Consider the following 18,754-nt stretch of genomic DNA (forward strand, 5'->3'; position numbering starts at 1 on the left):
TTTTTGTTTTTATATACATTTTCGTTTTTAGATAAAATTAATGTAAATATATATACAAACAAACATATATAATTTATTTATATTTACGCACACATGCATACCTAAGAATGGCTGATAGCTGATTACTGTTTGTTAATCATGTTGATAACTTTAACAAATATTAAAAAAAAAAGAAAAAAAAAGAAAATTAAACAGAAAAAGAAGAAAAACAAAAATATAAAAACAACAACAAAACAATTTAATCGATGTTCGTAAATTAATTATTTTTATTCTGAATATATACTTATAAGTATATTTATCGTAAAGTAAAATGAGTCAACGAATTAGTTAGTTTTGAAATTTCAACAGATTCGTTTCGGTAAAATTTCATTCCTTTATTTTTTGCAAAATAAATTTTTAATATTTTAAAAAAATGAATAAAAATAATTCGTATCCATATGATCAACCACCACCGTATACACCGGGACCACAAGAAACAACTTATGTACACAATGTATTACATAATTCACCACAAGTTGTACATGTTAGACCAATACCACTTGGACCAAAATCACAAACAATTCTTTGTCCATCATGTCATGCAACAATTCAAACTGAACTTAGATATGAAACTTCATCAAAAACACATTTAATGGCTTTATTACTTTGCCTTCTATTGTAAGTACATTTATGATTTTATTTAATTAAATTATTATTATTTTTTTTTTTGAAAAAAAAAAATTAATTAATTTAATTAAATTAATAATTTATTTATTTACATATTTTAGTTGGCCAGTAGCTTGTATACCATATTGTATGGATTCATGTCAAAGTGCTAATCATTATTGTCCAAATTGTGGAGCATACATTGGAACATATGATAATAATTAATATAAACTCAATATTTGTATTTTTTTTTTGTTTGTGATTTTGTTTGTGTATAGAAAACAATTTATGATATACATATATACATGTATATATTTATATTTTTAATATAATATGTAAGCTTGTATATGTAATCAGATATTATATTTGATTTTAAAATTCGGTAATATTTTCATATGTACATACATATGTATGTATTACAAACATATTATATATAAAAAAAAAATTCTTATTTGCGTATTATTTCGTTTTAAGATAAGGCAAAAAATATTATGAAAAAAAAGTGATGTTATACAAAAAAAAAAAAAAATTAGAATAAAGCTTGAGGATTAGCTAGTAATCTGTATTTGTAATATTAAAATTGATAATTAATTACATATATACACATAATATAGATATTAATAAATTTAATATAATTTATTATAATGATATCATTTTTAATAATTGCTATTATAACATATACTCTGATATCGGAATTTTATTAATACCGCATTTATAAGATTAATTCTGCACTAATACGAGTATTCGGTATTATTGCATTTCTGATCTAAGGGTTAATTAGCTCTATATATACAATACAATAAATATATTATATACAATGAAAATATTAATAAATTTTTGTAAATGAATACAATTTACATATATATTTATGTATATATTATTCCTATATACGAGTATGTACAGTTTTGTATAATTATTTTAAAAATTTAAGAAAAAGTCAATAAACTTTAAATATTATAATTTTATAAACAAAAAAAAAAAATTTAAACATTATAGAATAACTTAAAAGATATTTTTATTTTATATAATAAATAATAAGTTAATAAATATTTAGTTAACATGTATATATATATACAAAATTATGTTATAAATATATAATAATTGCATTTATTTTTTTTTCTGCAATATTCGAATAAAAAATAATATTGTATTTTAAAATAAAATTGCATTTTATTAAACTTGTTTGTAGAAGAGTTAGAATAATAGGGCTGTATTAAAATAAATCAGTTAAAATTATGAAGGTTAACTGAGGCTTTTAAAATTGTTTTCTTCTCTATATAAACCTCTAAATCGCTATTATTCAAATTTGTGTATGAAAACCCACACAGTAATTGAAGTAAAACTTATTACTTTTTTAAAAGAAAGAAAAATATAAGATAAGAAAAAAAAAAAGTAGTTCAAATTGCATCCGGCAAAAATTATTTCCAAAAAGATGTAAGGGTATAAAGAAAAATTTTGTATATGCAACATCCATGTTTTTTTAATTTGTTTTCATATCTATGAAAATGAATTGTAAGAATTGAAAATTTTTTTTTTTTAAAACGAAAGTAATTGAAATGATATGCAAAGCATATTTTTATTTAATGGTTAAATAGTTTTAAATGCTATTTTATAGGACCTCAGATAGGTGGGAGGGGGGCGCGCAATGCCGAGTTACTATTTCAATTTACAATCTACTCTACTCTCATTCAAATATTACAATTTGCAAAATACATAACCAATTTAAAATATTGAAATATTCATTTATTGCTTGATCAAAATAGATCACTATATTGGATAGTGTTATGCTAGTTCATATTAAAAATTTTTTTTCTTCAAAATTAAATTTTAAATTAAATTAGAATTTTTTTTTTTTTTTCTAGAAATTTCTGTATTAACTATGAGTATTTTTTATTTGTGTTTCAAAATTAAGTAAATAAAAATATTCAGTGTTTGTTTAGCATTTTTTTTTTGTGTCAAGATAATTTAAATATTAATTTTCTTTTTTTTGTGTTTAGTATTTCAACAAAACTATGATAAGGGATTTAATTTACTTTATATTTTGTATATACATATATACATATATTATATATTTTTATATATGGTGCAAAAGTGTGTGAAAAATTATTTGGAAAATGTGAATAAAAATTTTTCACTTTTTATATTAGAATACAGAAAATGTGAGTTATGTAGGGTATATTTTACTTATAGGCCGGCTGTGAATTTGTTATTGTATTATAATGATTTATTAAAAATATTTCATTACAAATAAACATACATAAAGAAATAAAGTGATAATTTATTACGATATACAATACCTTATTAAATGGAAGGTATTTTAATATATAGTAATAAAAAAAGAATACATGCTTATCTTAAATTAAATATAATAAATTGAAAATTCTCCAAATTCTTTAAATCGTTAAAAAATTTTTATATAATTTTATAAAATATTATCAAATAACGATTATAATCCGAACAGTAATAAATACTAGAATTTTATATTATCGTAAATTCATCAATCCCGTTTTGATTAAATTCACTTATGATCTATATAGTATTTAGTTTTTTGTGTGGGAATTTAATTGGAATTTAATATTTTTATGTTTCCAAATATTTATTTTATAAAAAATAATTCTAGTTTCAATCTAATATAAAAATAAGTCGAACACAATTTATAATTAAAATTGATGAATTTTAATTTTTTTTTTTTGGCAGAGAATGCCATACCATATATTTTTTTAAAACCTAACAAGTATCTACATTATACTTGTTAAGAAATTTTGATAACTGTTATAAAAAAATTATTCATTAGCTTTAGATTAATTACTATAAAGAAAGAGAAATAATTCTTTAAAAATGAATTAAAAAAGCTTGTATCTTGTATTCTACAGTTTATAAACTAAAGCATTTCTCTTTACCCAATTGGGTTGAGAATTTCAACTATTAGGTTAAGAATTTGAATTTAAACATGTACACATATGTAAGTATATAGCTTTAAGTCTAAACCTTCTATTAAAATCATTCTATTATTACCATAATAATTTTGCATAATTTTAGGATAAATTTTGTACAGTAGTAATTTACAATAAATAAAATATAACTAATTTTATTAAACATTAGTAATAATTGTAAAGGGTATTATACTTTTATTTAGGAGGACGAACAATTTCTATAACATTTTCGCTTTTAAATATATCAAACTGAAAGTATATAATATAGATTAAAGTATTGGATATACAGGAAAATTTATATTTCATAAAATTGTGAGGAGTAATAATTTAAGAAAATTCCCACCTGCTTAATGAATTTCCTTTCAGTAAAACAAAATAGTGGTCGATATCCCGTAAACTATTAAAATCTCTGATTTATTTGATTTGCCGTATAAAAGAAATGATATAATAACAAAGTGAAAGTGAAACAATTTAAAATATTGATTTTTACTTATAATTTTCAATTTTTTTTGATAATTAAATTATCATTTAGTGCATAATTGATTAATAATATCATCACAACCATAATTAATACAAGCACATATTTATTAAGAAAAATTCTGCTTAATTTTTCCTTTTTCCACAACACGGATCATTAATACGCATGTGTATCTGTATATAATCTGTATATAATATAAATTTTATTATTATATATAGATACATAATAATTAAAATTCGCTTCATATAAAATAATCATAGAATTTTAGTTTGTTTCGAAAATTCATTGAAATATTTAGTAGATAAAGATTCTTGAATCGCATATTTCTTGAATTATTTACAAGAAAAAAAAAAACAATAAAGAAAATTATGTCTGATAAAAAAAGAGAACATAAATCGAATGTAGAAAATGGAGAAAAATCAAATTCTTTAATTCGAAAATCACCACCACCGTCATACAAACAAAGTACTACCAAAACTGTTTATATTCAACCAGTTGCCCTTGGATCAAAATCACAAAGTGTAATTTGCCCAGCATGTCGTGAAACTATTGTTACAATTATAGAATATGAAACTTCATCAAAAACTCATTATGCAGCTATAGCTCTATGTTGTTTTTTGTAATTTTAAATTTTTATATAGTATAAATTTTTTAGTTTTTATATTAAATTAAATTATTATTATTTTTTTTTTGTGTTTTTAGTTGGCCCATAGCATATTTACCATATTGTATAGATTCCTGTAAAAATGCAAATCATTATTGTCCAAATTGTGAATCATATATTGGAACATATGCAAATTAATTAAATGTTTTATGAATATTATGTGCTAATAGGTATCTATGTTTTAAATATATTTTATTTTCATGCTATTTTATACGAGTAAATTGGAGACGATACCTTAAAAATTAAGTTGAATTTAATATTATATTTTCAAATATACGTTTTCAATTATGAAAATATAATATTGTAAATTTTTTAATATATTATACATTTTATTACTATCTACTTAAAAATATAATATAAGTCTAGAATTCTAAAAAGAGAAAATCTTTGTAGTAAATTTTTCCAATTATTTTTATTATTAATGTTAAAGCATTTAAAAAATTTTAAAAATTTTGAGATTAATCTTAAAAATTGCATTGAAATTAGTAATAATATGATTAATAATATGAAAATAAATCTTGTCTTTTATTATGTTACCTCTTTCCAATAACATGTAAACTATATAATTTGATTAAAGTTACTATAGCGTACCGCAGAACGAAAAAAAGTTCTCAAATGTGTAACTTTTAAAATTTATTGCCTATAATTGTAATACGAATATATTGTGAATAAAATTGATAAAAATATAATAATATTTTTTAAAAGATATTTTTGAGTTTTAATATAATTAGATTTTGTATAAAAGTTAGACTTTGCCTCTAAAATTTTGTAATTTATCCTCTATTTTTACCATCAAAATCTATAATTTTTTGTTACAAAATAACAAAATTTGCCATATTAAATAATATTATGGAGCTATCATTAGTTTATTACGCACAAAACTAAGATGTATTTAAGATTAACTTATTACATAGCTATTAACTATATTGTACACACTATTTAATTTACAATATTAAATTTATATAAAATATCTAACTAGCTGTGATGTTTTTTAAATGTTGCAAAAAATATATGTTCGCGTTTACTTTAAATTAAATAATTGAATTAGCTACCATGTAGATTTTAGACGAATAATTAAGAAATCAACATTTTTTTCCAAGAAAGAACAATAGACGAGATCTAAAAATAGATTTTATTTAAAAATGTTTACATTTATGTATATAAAATTTATTTATTTTTTGCATATATATTAAAAAAATTATTTACTTAACAGGTATGTATATGAAGAGTTTTGTATGAATCTAAACGTTTGAATTTTATACATTGAATCTCTGGAAATAATAATAAATGTTTTTAGTATTTAGTTTAAAAGTTCCTGGAGGAATTTTTTTTTAAAGAAAAACATATAAATAAAAAACCTGATGTGGTCAGCACATAACTGACCTCAATGTATGTTGTCTAGCTTCTAAAAATGCGTTTTAAAAAAATCTTTACAATTTTCAGGTTACTACTAAACTTTAAGTTAACATATCTCGAAAAATGTAAAATTGGCTCTTAGTAGAGTTTGGCATTGTGTCATTCGAGTTCTTTGAAAAGTTCGCCAGTTATTTTTTGGTAGTAACTACAACTCAAATATTAAATTTCAAGAAATTTCATCAATTTGTTTGGTAGATATTTCAATTTGATTTGGGAGATGAAATTTAAAATCGGTTCCTAGTTCGGTTTTTCAGTTTTGATCTTTCTGAAAAATTTATAAGTTCATTTTACCAAGAACACCAAGAATTTAAATATTAAATTTTAGGAAAATTTGTTGATTATTTTCTTCATATGCGCAAAAATGTAAAATCGGGCCGAAAAAAGTCTAGTTCACGGGGTCTAACATATCCCAAAATTTGATTAATCGAGGACATAGTCAAAATAAGTTCATATAAAAAATTTCATTACAATCAGTTCAGTCGAACCTGAGACGCGCCTCACACACGAACAATAAATCGATAGACTGACATCTCTAAAAATATGTTATTTATGCTTCGCTACTAGATGGAGAAGTGCGTTTTCGTCAAAAACTCGACATCCGAAATTTGGTACCATCACATTACATCCCTTATTGTATGTAATGCGGTCGCTTAATTAACTTGTATATTATTGTCATAATTAATTGTAATTAGTCGCTTAATTAACTTTTGCGTATACAAAAAGTCATAAATAGAAAGCTTTATTAGAAAATTTTACATGAATGCTATTTTTAATTATAAAAAAAAATGAAACGAACTGAAAACAGTTTAAATAAAATCGTAAAAATGATTATAACCCATTGATTTCCTTAGAAGTATTAGACTTTCCCTAGAAATATGCAATTTATATGATCGCCGTGATTTGTTTTCAAATAAAATAAAGTTTAAGTCTCTTAATATTTTTTAAATTACTTTATTTATCGAAAACTTAAGAATATTTAATTTATACACTCCTAGTACTTGATATATGAGGTGAGTTGTAAAGGAAACAGTGAATTATGTCGGCAGTCTTAAATTGAGTGGTTATCCTGTTTCAATCTTATATTGGAGATTGAAATATAAATTCAAAAAACTATCATTTAGTAATGGACTAAATCTTTATGTATTTTTGAATAAACGCCCATTCATTTAAAAATCATAGCCTGTACGATCCTCAATGTTTTAAGGGTTGTTTCAAACGAAACTCTAAAATACAATAAATAAAGAATGATTGTAGCTATCGAAAGTATCTTAAATTATTTTCCATTAAATTTAAATACTGCCATGTACAATTCCTAATTCACTTAATTGGGAATCACCTTGTCTATATGATGTTGATAAAAAAGTATATAATAACAAAAAATCATAATGAAATTCAATTGATTTTTGGAAATTGAATGTTTAAAAAATTTAGTTTATATTAAAAATTCATTGAAATCATACGTCTGATAGAATTTTTCAAATAAAAAATTATAAAAATAAAAATGGATAGACCTGCAACAACTACACTACCAACATTTGTACCATCCACAGATAATACAATTTATGTTGAAGGTAAAAAATCAAGAAGAAAAATACGTGCTATACCTGTTTCTCTTGGTCCAAAACCACAAACAGTTGTTTGTCCATCATGTAAAGCTACCACTTTAACAGATCTTCGATATGAAGCATCAGAGAGTACTCATATTATGGTTTGCATACTTTGCCTTATATGGTAAGTATTTTTTTAAGAAAAAATATACAAGTATATCGCTGTACATTATGTCAAATTTTCTGTAGTGTTTTAGAGCGAAAACAATATTGTAAAATTTTAATAAATTTTGTTTGAATTACAGTTTTAACAGTACATTATTTTATTAATATAAGAATTTAAACGTATTTTTGAAAATTAGTATTGTTCTAGTTCATATATACGCAATATATTCATACACTCATGTGATTTTATTAACTAGCTATTTTTATTTTTTTTTAATATAATTTCAGCTGGCCATTTTCTTGTTTACCATATTGTATTAATTCATGTCAGAGTGCTAATCATTACTGTCCAGAATGCAATTTCTTAATTGGAACTTATAATAATAATTAAATTTCACTCAAAATTTTTATAAATATTAATATTTTTAGTCTTAAATTAGAACTTGATTAAAGCAATTCGATCGAGCAATTTATTTTTTACTCTGTGGACTGTACTCATAAATTCCATTAAGTATTGTTGTATATAGATCTATAGTTGTTAAAAAAATTTTTTTTTTGTATATCAGTTTAATAAATGTTGTAAATAATTATTCATAATTATAAATTTGAATAAAAATAAAATTTTTTATGTAAAGTATTTTCTTTAACTGATTTGTAAATAAAAATATTGAGATTCTATACTCGTACTTGTGATTTTTGAGATTCTACGTTGTGAATAGGAACTTGTTATATGGGTTTGCGGATTTTAAATATACACTATCAGAACAGCCATGTGGCAATCGCCATATATTCAAATATGAAATTCCAAGCAAACAACGTTGGAACGTCAAAAATAATTTAAATTACATTTGATATACAAACGTACGAGTAATTTTGATTAACACATATCTAGTCCAGTTCAGGACTTTCAAGTTTGTCACTTAGTCTGTGAGTACAAATGAAACCTGTTTCAAAGAATTTTAATGTTTGGTCGCATAGTTAAAAGTATTCAAAGGTAAGATTTTCTCTATAATTTTCAATTAAAAAAGAAAAAATTCCAAAATTTGATGCTAACAATTTCGCATGAGTATAACCATGTTCCCTTGAAAACAACTTGTGAGAACATTTATTTTATTTATTTATTTTCGTTTTTTCTTTTGTATTAATTTTATACTATAAATATTTAGAAAATAAAAACATTATTTTCTTAATATAAACAAAATGTAAAAGTTTTAAGAAATAGCAAGAGTGTAACTTTTTCAGTTTTTACAATAGAGCCATTAAGAGTTATATCCAGGAAAAAAAAAGTTCAATTTGATTTTGCGAAATTATATGTAAAAAATTATTGTTTTTTTTTTCGTAATTATCGATTTTATAGAAAAAGCTTTATACACCGATCAGCACAATTAAATTATAGCACAACACTTAATAAAATTATAGGGTGACTTCAAAAATTAGTGGTAAAAAGCTTTATATACAGTGCAAATATTGTTTCACTACCATTGTAAAGCTTTCATTGCTATGCAAACTTACAATAACTATGCAAAAATTACAGAAGCTTTTAAAAATTGTGTACACTTTTTAGCTTGTCTAAATTTTTACGTTAGATTTGTAGTTTTCAAAAAATAATTTTTTAAAATTTCAAACAAAAAGTGAATTTCATCAAATTTAAAAGGCAAATTTTGAAATACGAAAAGGTATTTTATAAAAATTATACTTAAACATAAAATACTTAACACTACAATTCTTATATTTATTGCATGTCTTTTGTACAGCACAAAAGTAGACTTAAATAGAAGTGACAATGAAATTTTTTTTCGAAATTATGTCTTTATGTAAAAACTATAATATATATATAATATATACATATATAATATGTGCAGATGTATGCGCAACACTGTACATATATGTATGTATGTGCATGTAATTTTAAATTGTTTGAATTTTAGCTTTCTCAATGATCATTTCTAATATGTTTTATTTAAAAGCTATATGAATATTTTAGCATAAATAAATATAGAAAAGCTCTGATTAAAAATAATTTTTCAAAGCTTTTATTTTACTCTTTGAATTTTTTTATTTTGTTGGAAAATTTTTTTTTTCATTTTTACCATTATTAAGAGCAAATTTTTAATTTTTTTGAATTTAACAAAAAAAAACAGAAAAAAAAATAGTAAAAATTAAATTATAATCACCGCGAATGTTGTAATAAATGCTTTGTAATTCAGGAAATTATTATCCAACTATGGCAGAAGAATTATATGAAGAAAATGATATTGTTAAAGGTAAAAATTTTAGTAAAATTTTATGAATTTGAAAAATTTTTTAATTTAGAAATTATTTTCTTTTTTTTTTGTTTTATTTCATTTTAGTTGAAATTCCAAAAATAATACCAGCAACTGATTTTCATCCAAAATTAACATATTATGGTGTTGGACCTGATAATCGTTCAATTAAATGTCCAGTATGTAAAGATGTTGCTGATACATATAAAGATTCACCAATAAATTTTAAAGATAATATTAATGCACTTTTATCATGTTTATCGATGTAAGTATTAAATTTCGAAATGTAAAAATATTCAATGTGTATGCGTATTTAATATATTTGATTTTATTTTAGATGTATTCCAATATTTTGGGCTTCATTCTTTATGTTATTGGCATCTGGCTTAACAAGACGTAGACGACAATTTTGTTCAAATTGTGGGGCTCATTTGGGTTTTTTCATTCGTCCATCATAAATCTTTTTTTTTAATTTATATTTTTAATTTTTAATATTCTTATGATAAAAAAACCAAAAAAAAAAAAAAATAATTAACTGTAGAACAAAAAAAAATAAATTATACAGATAAAAAGAAAATTATAGTTTCCTTTTCTAATTTTTCCATTTTATAATCTGTGGTGACAAAAAATAATTTGCTAAATTGAATTTTTATAGAAAAATTAAATACCATACTAAATAAATTTTTAAAATATCTATATAATTTATGATTTTCGGTCTTCTTTGTTATCCTGAATTCACGATAAAATGTAAAAAGGAAGCAGTTATTATTTCTTTCAATTTCAGACGATCAGCTAGACTGTCCATTCGCTCCGTCATCAATCTATTCGCCTGTTTGTCTGATCATTAGTCTATCTGTTTAACTAACCGTTTATTTACGAAGCCGGTGAATTACTTAGGCACGTAACTCTTAATTTAAGAAATTATATTTTTGTATTTATTTCTCTCCCTGTGATAGATTTGGAGGCCTTTCAAATTATTACGATTGACTTCAAGAAAAAAAGAAAATATGCAACTGTTCTTTTGAACCGTTTTCTTTAACTGCCTTATTTTAACAAAATTAATTAGCAATTGTTCAATTACTATTCTAACAGAGCAAATATTGAAATTCTCATATCTCAAAATTTTTCTATTTAATAAAAATTCGTGTCTCAAAAATTCTTCTTAAACATGTATAATATGATTATATAATAATAAAATGGTAATTTTGAAGTATTTGTCTAATTAATTTCTTGGGACCACAGAAATATTTAAAGAAAATGTGTTTTTTTTTTGTTTTTTAAGCTCTAAACATAAATACTCGTAATATGGAAACGAAAATAAAATAAATATAAGAGCTTTATTTTTCATATTCTCAAAATATAGAAGAGTGCTTAAGTTTTTTTTTTTTTTATTCTCTTAGAGCTCCTATAAAATTTCAATTTTTAAAATTATGCTATCATAAGTGATTTTAAACAATTCTAAATTAAATAATATACAATATTGTGTTTTGTAAAAAGTAAAAATTATTACTTTCAATTGAAATAATAAATTTATTAATATATAGAAGGGTTTTCAAATATTTTATACGAAAAAAAAAAAATTAAACACTAAAAGAAATAAAAGTAAAAATGACAGAATCAAAAAATACTGCAAAAGTGACCACACCAACTGGACAAAATAAAAAAATTGTATATTTTGCTGTCGGACCCAAATCAAATTCTGTTCATTGTCCATTTTGTGATAAAAATGGTGAAACAATTGTTAGTGAAAAAGTTGACTCTTGGGAAAGTGTTAACAGTTGTTTGCAATTAACATTATGGTAATTTTTTTTTATTATTTCATAAATTAATTAAAATAATTTTTAATTATTCTATTTTTTTCTCTCTTTGTAATTAGTTGTTGCCCTATAATATTTATTTCGGCTTTGGCATATTTAGTACCATGTTTTAAAATACGTCAACATTACTGTTCAAAATGTGGTGAATATTTAGGAACATACAGAAGACCAAAATTATAAAATAACAAAAAAAAAAATTTATTATAATTTTTTTAATATTAAAATACAAAAGAAAAACAAAAATAAGAAAAAACAAACTTAAAATAAAAAAAAAAAACAAAATTTATAAAATATTTATGAAAAATATTTGCAATTTTTATTTTTTTGATTTTACAAAAATTCATTTTAATGTAAAGAATAGATTATTAAAAACAGAAATATTGTCTGTATGTATGAATGTACGGGTGTTTATTCAAACATATTCATACCTACACATATTGAAATCGAAACTTTGGAAATATGAAAAAAAAGCTGTGGAAAATCATTTGAAATGTTTTTTTGTTTTTTGTGTCTTCAGTTCATTGGAAAATATTTTTAGAGTTGATCTAGTTCATGTTTTTTTTACATTTTTTTTTTATTTTTTTTTTTTTTGTGTTGCCTTAATTTACTTTAGAGCATCAAACTTAATATCTGTTTTATTTTATTCTACGGTTCGGGGTCTTTTTCCCTACAGTTAATTTCTGCAATAAACATTCACCATAGTATTAAAAAATTTTAAAAATGTTGGGAAATGCCTTAATTGTCAAAACTGTGATATATCTCAATTGTTATGTGTGAGAGTATACGTGACAATCATAGTTTCTTGCGGGAGAGTTTATGACTGAGATTTCGGTTTTTATTAAAATTTTGTAAGACATAAGCAAAACTATATAAAATTTTCTAATCCCTGACCTAACAAAGGGTGACTTCCATATTGTGAAAAAAAAAAGTTTTCAAACAATTTTTAAACCGTCTTTTAACTTGAGTTTTTAAGCTTTAAATATTCAATAAACAGAGAGATTTGAATAAATTTTGCAATCAGAGGCAGCACCGCTTAAACAAAATTTATAAAAAGCATCGGGAAATTTTTTGAGGGGCGTTTTGCTCTTTTCTGCGTGCTTAAGGCGTTTTTTAAAGAATTCGGAATTTATTGAATCATTTGAAAACAGAGTAACCCTAAACGTTATTACGAGTATGCGTGAAACATTGCATTGAAAACGTTTTTTCTATATAGAAGACCTTAGTGTTATGCTTCAGCAATGAAAACAGAGTAACCCTAATTATATAGTTATTAATTTAAATATTTAAAACAAGAAATCGAAAGATTTCTTTGATAGTTTTTTTGTTTTTGAAAATTTTGTGTTTCGAACAAAATATCTTTTTCATAATTTTCACATATTAATAGTTAATAATTTGTGTACTATGAGAGTTCAGTATTAAAAATCTTAGAATTTTGAAGGTCAATATACTAAAAGTGAGTTTTTATTTTAATTTGTTATTCTATTTCAAATGAAATTTTAGTTTCGTATTGTGAATTTTCTTTGAATAATTTATTATTTATTCTAAGAAAAATTATATAAAGGAAATCTTGTAAAATATACCGATTATAATTTGTAGCACTATAGGATGAGGGAATGTTGATATAAGGGAATAGTTTTTGTAAAGATAAAAAAATAATTTATTGGTTAATTTTGTTATCAATTTTTTTTTTTAATATTTTATTCTTTATATTGAAAATTTAAAAAAAAAAATTTATTTTAAATTTATAGAAAACAATATTTTCTTAAAAATTTAAGTATTTATACTTATCTACAAAAAAATCTAGTTCTGTAGCTCTGGCTATATGATTTCCGTTTGAACTTGGTTATATAAAATAGTTCAATATTATATGAAATTTTATAAAAAGAATATTTTAGGCACTGAAATTGAATATTTGAAATTTTACATTAGAAAATGTGGTATTCATTTATATTCAAGCTATAATAATCATATTGAATTTGACAAATTGGGATTTCAGATTTTAAAACTTAGAATTATTAGTAACTTGATGCAAATTTAGATCCTTATATCATGTATAGATTATTTTGTATATGGAATACGAGTAAAGTCTCGTATTAAATTCCGAAATGTATAAAAGTATTCCTATAATAAAAATTATTTATCAGTGTTGCAATATAAAAAATTTAGTAACTCGATCTAATTTAGAGTGAAGATTACCTGCTTATAAAGTTAAAATTTATTGTGAATTATCATAAAATGTTGAATAAAATTGTTTTTTAAAACTGGCCTATGGCATCAATTGTATGATCAATTATAATCTTTTAGTTCTAGATTCTATATAGCATAAAAGAAGAAGATCAAATTGAAAAATTAAGTAGTTCAATTTAATCATAGTGTGTGAAAATGGAGAATCTTAAAAATAGAATCAAACACATGTGAAAAATATTAACCAACAACAAGAAATTTAGAGAAAAAAAAAAGAAAATCATTTTGTTTGTTTTTCTTTCTCATTTTACATAAAATTTTTGGAGTAAAGAAAAAAATTTTATTTTAAAAGCTTTTTTCGAAACGCTAATAAAATCAAATATTAAAATTTCTTTATTAAATAAAAATTTTTAAAAATTATTAAAGTAAATTTCTCTTGTGTTATAAATTTACGCAAAATTTTTACTTTTTAAATATTAAAAACAAAAATATTGTGATTAATTTTCCTTTATTCAAGAAATTTTTTTTTTTTAACTCCATAGAATATGATTAGGAAAAAAGAATCAAATGTTAAAGATCTATCACATTTAACAAATTTTGTAACACCATTAGTTGGACATTATTTAAATTTACCAGATAGTCCAGCTATTGTTCAATGTCCAAGTTGTGGTGTTACAGCAGAAACAATTTATGAAATGGTATTTACACCATCAGCTGAACGTATCAATACAATATTTACATTCTTTTATATGTGAGTAAAATTATAATTATATAAAAAAAAAATATTTAAATTAATTTTATATATTTTAATTTATTTTATAGGTTATTCTGTTGTTGCCTTTGTTGCAGATATTGTTTTATCTCGAAAAAACAGGACGGAAATCATTATTGTTCGAATTGTGGATGTTTCTTTGGAAGATATTTACCAAAAAAGAAACGTATTGAAATAAAAAAATAATTTGTCAAAAGAATTTTATTTGAAAATTTAATAAAAAAAAACCAAAATATATACAAATATACATATTATATATTTAAATTAAAAAAAAAATAAAAAATTAATAAAAAGTGTAAAAAAAAAAAAATTAAAATAATCTTTTATAAAAAGAAAATGTAAAGTAATTTATTACTTTCTAAAGTACCAAGTGATCATTTGTAGCGGATCAGGTTAAAAAGTTTTAGTGACATTTTTTATGCGTGCATAAAATATAACATTTAAAACAGACTTTCATATCATATTTGGTGCTTGGCTGTTAATTAACAATTCCATTTAGTAAATGATGAATTATTTAGCGTCATTTTTGATGAATTATTTAGCATGTACTATAGCCTAAGAACTATTTATTAAGCCTAAAGTGCTCTTGAATTCTCTCTGAAATTTGAATATCTTGTTTGGGGTTCATTGTAATGTGAATTATCTATGCATATCCAAACCGGCTTGCTTGATCCAAGTGTGTATATGGACAATGAACTTAAAATAAATTACAATTTGATAAAACTGTGAAGGAGAAGATGCATGAAAGGAATCTAAGAAAGAAATTATAAACTTCTCATTTCTATTTTTCTGCCGGTAAATAAATAACTCTCTTAAAGAAAAAAACTAATTTCAGTAAAATTAAAACAAATTAATCATATTAATATAAATCTACAGCATAAATTTCTCTTTTTTTTCACTTCAAATACTTATTCTTTTTATACAAAGAATGCTTGAAATTTCCATCACATATTAAGTGCGTTGGAGTTCAAAATTTTTCGATCTTATTTCGTCTCTTAGTTCTCAATATTATGTATTTATTATTTCATGTCACATACAGTACAGCTTGCTTTTAAAATACCTCAACTTAGCTATTAGTTTTTGTTTTTACAAGTGAATATCACAAAAATAAATAGTTTTCGCGGTCTGTTTTTATTCTTCTTGGAGTTCGATGTGATTTCTACACTTTTGAACTATTTGGTATTAATCTAAAATGATACGTATATGAAAAATTGGTTGACAAGATAGAGACCATTTTTCTCTAGTCGAGGCCAGACTGATAACGTGGGGTAGAGCATGCATGACGGGGCTGAACGAGATATCGAAGATTAATATAATTAGATTCTTCGGGGATTAAGATAGATTCTTCAAGAGAATCGAGTGGCTTAGATAGCCGACTTGTAACCGTACACTCAATGACGACCTAGTGAGCCCGAGGTAGTGATAGCAAAATAAGAAATTTGTGCTAATTTGGGTGCGATGGACTTGCTGCAACCACGGTAACCAATCAATCGACCATGAAAAAGGGTTTACTTAAAGCGAGAACCTCTGTCATTTAAAGTTTATTATAAGTGGGTTATACTGTATTTGAGAAAAAACGTATAGCTTTTTTGTGAGGGGTTTTTTTTCAATTGGAAAAAAGCTTTTTTATTCCCTTAATAAATATGGAAAAATTATATTGGTGAACACTTACTGATCAGTGTTTTCCTGAAGTTAATAAAGTTAAGGAATTATTTCTCTTATTTTGAATTTTGTTTTTGAATTTTCTAGTATTACCCTTACTAGCTTTACTATAAAAGTTGGGTTAATATTATAAAAATTATTTATAAATTTTTCTATAACATATATATATGTATATTCATATTTAAATGGCAACAGGTGTTGTTAGCATTCCACCAAATAGTGTGCTTGGCACTGAACCTCAAGAAATTTTATGTCCATCATGTTTTAAAAATGGATTATCAATTACAAGAGTGGAAGCATCAACTTTTACTCAACGTATGATTTCATATTTTGAGAAATGTTGCTGGTAAGTAAAAAATAACAAATGAAAATAATAAAAAAATTCAAATCAAATGAACGCAATGTTTAACAATCATACATTCATAATATGTATGTATGTGTGTATACAGTGTCGGAAAATGTTAAATTTGCGTTAAATGTCAAAAAGTTTTGTTAGAATCATATGTCATTATTATATGTTTTATGAAAAGCTCTTTTAAAATATCAACTTAGTTCATTTGTAAATATTTTTATTTTTAAAAATCTATTTTTAGTTTTAAATGTACTTGGCGTTGTAGTAAGGACTTAAATCATTATTGTTGTCATTGCGGTTGCTTTATTGGACGTCATATTGAAGTTGGTTATTTTCAAGAGAAAACATTAAAGAAACATAAATCAAATTCAAAAATTGGAAGATTTAATAAAATGATTGAAATACCATCAAAGAAATCAAAACCATCGAAAACTAATGTAAATACAGAAACTGCTTTTTAAAAAAAAAAACAATAAAAAATAAAAATCAAATTTATTAAACATATAAGAAAATTCGAGTGACCCATTTAATTGAAATTTTTTTTTTTTATTTTATTTTTTGTTTTTTTTCCTTATTTTTGTTTTGAAAATTTTTTTTTTTTTTGCAAATTTAGGCTATATTAGTACTATAAAGAGAATACGAGTATAATGATTATTTTAGTGTAATTTTATAAAAATTTCAATAAAAAAAAAATAATAGAAAAATTAAATTTTGTTTGATTGATTCAGGTTTGAGTTTGATTGCGAATGTGGAATGTAAGAGTTCTGACAGACATGGAATTTTTAGTTTTCTAATTACAGTTTGATTGTAGATTAATTGCGTGCATACTTAAGCAACTAAACTTTTTGAAATAACTAAATTGAAATAAGTTTGCAAAAATATTACAAACGGTTTGATTGCATGCGATCATACAGTTGTATGTTGGCGTGCTTGAATGAAAACTCATGGAATAAGTAATCAAACAGTAGTAAAACTAAAAAATGATTGAATGCCAGAGCCTTATATATACTCATAGAGATAAATTAGAAATAAGAATAGCCGCAATAATTATATCAATTCAATTTAATATAATTGAATTCGTTCATTATATTTAATTATATTTATAAAATTTAATACGTTTAATTTCTTTAAAATATTAAAGAAATTCCAACAATTCAATTTTTTAAATATTTAAATAATTTCACTGCACAATACTAAATATTTGAATAATTTTAATGAAAAGGATAACAAAAAACTTACCAGTTAATAACGTAGTCTCTTTTATAATAAAACCACAACTGTTATATCTATTAATTTTATTATTTTACATAAAAATATTACAATTATTACTGTATTTAAGTATGTATATATTAAATTTTTTGAAAATTCGGATAAATACAATTAGTTTTATGATCATACATACCCAAATAATAATAACATACAGAGCAATAAAGATATTCTTTGGTATGTAATTTTTTTAAACATGGTAGAAAACATAATGGCCAACATGATAACATACATGTAATAATAAATGGATTTCTTGTTTCCTATAAAATACAGAATATTTAATATTAATAATTAATATCTAAAGTAAAATATATGAATAAAGTGGTGAGAAATTTATTTAAAATTTAATTCTAGAATGCAAAATAAAATTTTTTAATTCAATTTATACTTTTACTCACACTTATACGTTAATAGATGCTAAGATTTAATTAAAGGTTTGAATTTTGAACTGAAACAAAAAAACTACAGTTTCTACAAAGAGAAACTACCAAAATAGAAAATTTCGTAATATGCTTGAATTAAACATTAAAATTATGAGAATTTCTATTGCATAAGGAGAACTTACATTAAATATTGTAATAGCAACAGT

At 22.7% G+C, this 18,754-nt stretch overlaps 6 protein-coding genes across 6 annotated transcripts; all 6 read left to right on the forward strand.

The window, feature by feature from the left end:
• Positions 1 to 332: 332 nt before the first annotated feature.
• On the forward strand, positions 333 to 1,591 carry LOC129610074 (lipopolysaccharide-induced tumor necrosis factor-alpha factor homolog). Its single transcript, XM_055522403.1, has 2 exons — positions 333 to 657; positions 768 to 1,591. Exons 1-2 carry the CDS (start codon positions 413 to 415, stop codon positions 868 to 870), a joined length of 348 nt encoding a protein of 115 aa, XP_055378378.1. The 5' UTR covers positions 333 to 412; the 3' UTR covers positions 871 to 1,591.
• A 2,819-nt stretch (positions 1,592 to 4,410) lies between these two features.
• Positions 4,411 to 5,070, forward strand: LOC129610080 (lipopolysaccharide-induced tumor necrosis factor-alpha factor homolog). The gene is made up of 2 exons (XM_055522430.1): positions 4,411 to 4,675; positions 4,759 to 5,070. The coding sequence occupies exons 1-2, from the start codon at positions 4,425 to 4,427 to the stop codon at positions 4,856 to 4,858; spliced, it is 351 nt and encodes a 116-aa protein (XP_055378405.1). The 5' UTR covers positions 4,411 to 4,424; the 3' UTR covers positions 4,859 to 5,070.
• Positions 5,071 to 9,956: 4,886 nt separating this feature from the next.
• LOC129610086 (uncharacterized) lies at positions 9,957 to 10,659 on the forward strand. The gene is made up of 3 exons (XM_055522436.1): positions 9,957 to 10,112; positions 10,200 to 10,377; positions 10,450 to 10,659. The coding sequence occupies exons 1-3, from the start codon at positions 10,040 to 10,042 to the stop codon at positions 10,568 to 10,570; spliced, it is 372 nt and encodes a 123-aa protein (XP_055378411.1). The 5' UTR covers positions 9,957 to 10,039; the 3' UTR covers positions 10,571 to 10,659.
• Positions 10,660 to 11,593: 934 nt separating this feature from the next.
• LOC129610084 (uncharacterized) lies at positions 11,594 to 12,109 on the forward strand. Its single transcript, XM_055522434.1, has 2 exons — positions 11,594 to 11,911; positions 11,989 to 12,109. The coding sequence occupies exons 1-2, from the start codon at positions 11,721 to 11,723 to the stop codon at positions 12,107 to 12,109; spliced, it is 312 nt and encodes a 103-aa protein (XP_055378409.1). The 5' UTR covers positions 11,594 to 11,720.
• Positions 12,110 to 14,322: 2,213 nt separating this feature from the next.
• On the forward strand, positions 14,323 to 15,114 carry LOC129610087 (uncharacterized). Its single transcript, XM_055522438.1, has 3 exons — positions 14,323 to 14,438; positions 14,656 to 14,864; positions 14,936 to 15,114. Exons 2-3 carry the CDS (start codon positions 14,659 to 14,661, stop codon positions 15,069 to 15,071), a joined length of 342 nt encoding a protein of 113 aa, XP_055378413.1. The 5' UTR covers positions 14,323 to 14,438; positions 14,656 to 14,658; the 3' UTR covers positions 15,072 to 15,114.
• A 1,479-nt stretch (positions 15,115 to 16,593) lies between these two features.
• LOC129610078 (uncharacterized) lies at positions 16,594 to 17,530 on the forward strand. Its single transcript, XM_055522428.1, has 3 exons — positions 16,594 to 16,893; positions 17,141 to 17,336; positions 17,513 to 17,530. The coding sequence occupies exons 1-3, from the start codon at positions 16,733 to 16,735 to the stop codon at positions 17,528 to 17,530; spliced, it is 375 nt and encodes a 124-aa protein (XP_055378403.1). The 5' UTR covers positions 16,594 to 16,732.
• Positions 17,531 to 18,754: the final 1,224 nt, after the last annotated feature.

This window comes from Condylostylus longicornis, unplaced genomic scaffold (assembly GCF_029603195.1).
Source record: "Condylostylus longicornis isolate FDR11 unplaced genomic scaffold, ASM2960319v2 ptg000043l, whole genome shotgun sequence".
Taxonomy (NCBI): domain Eukaryota; kingdom Metazoa; phylum Arthropoda; class Insecta; order Diptera; family Dolichopodidae; genus Condylostylus; species Condylostylus longicornis.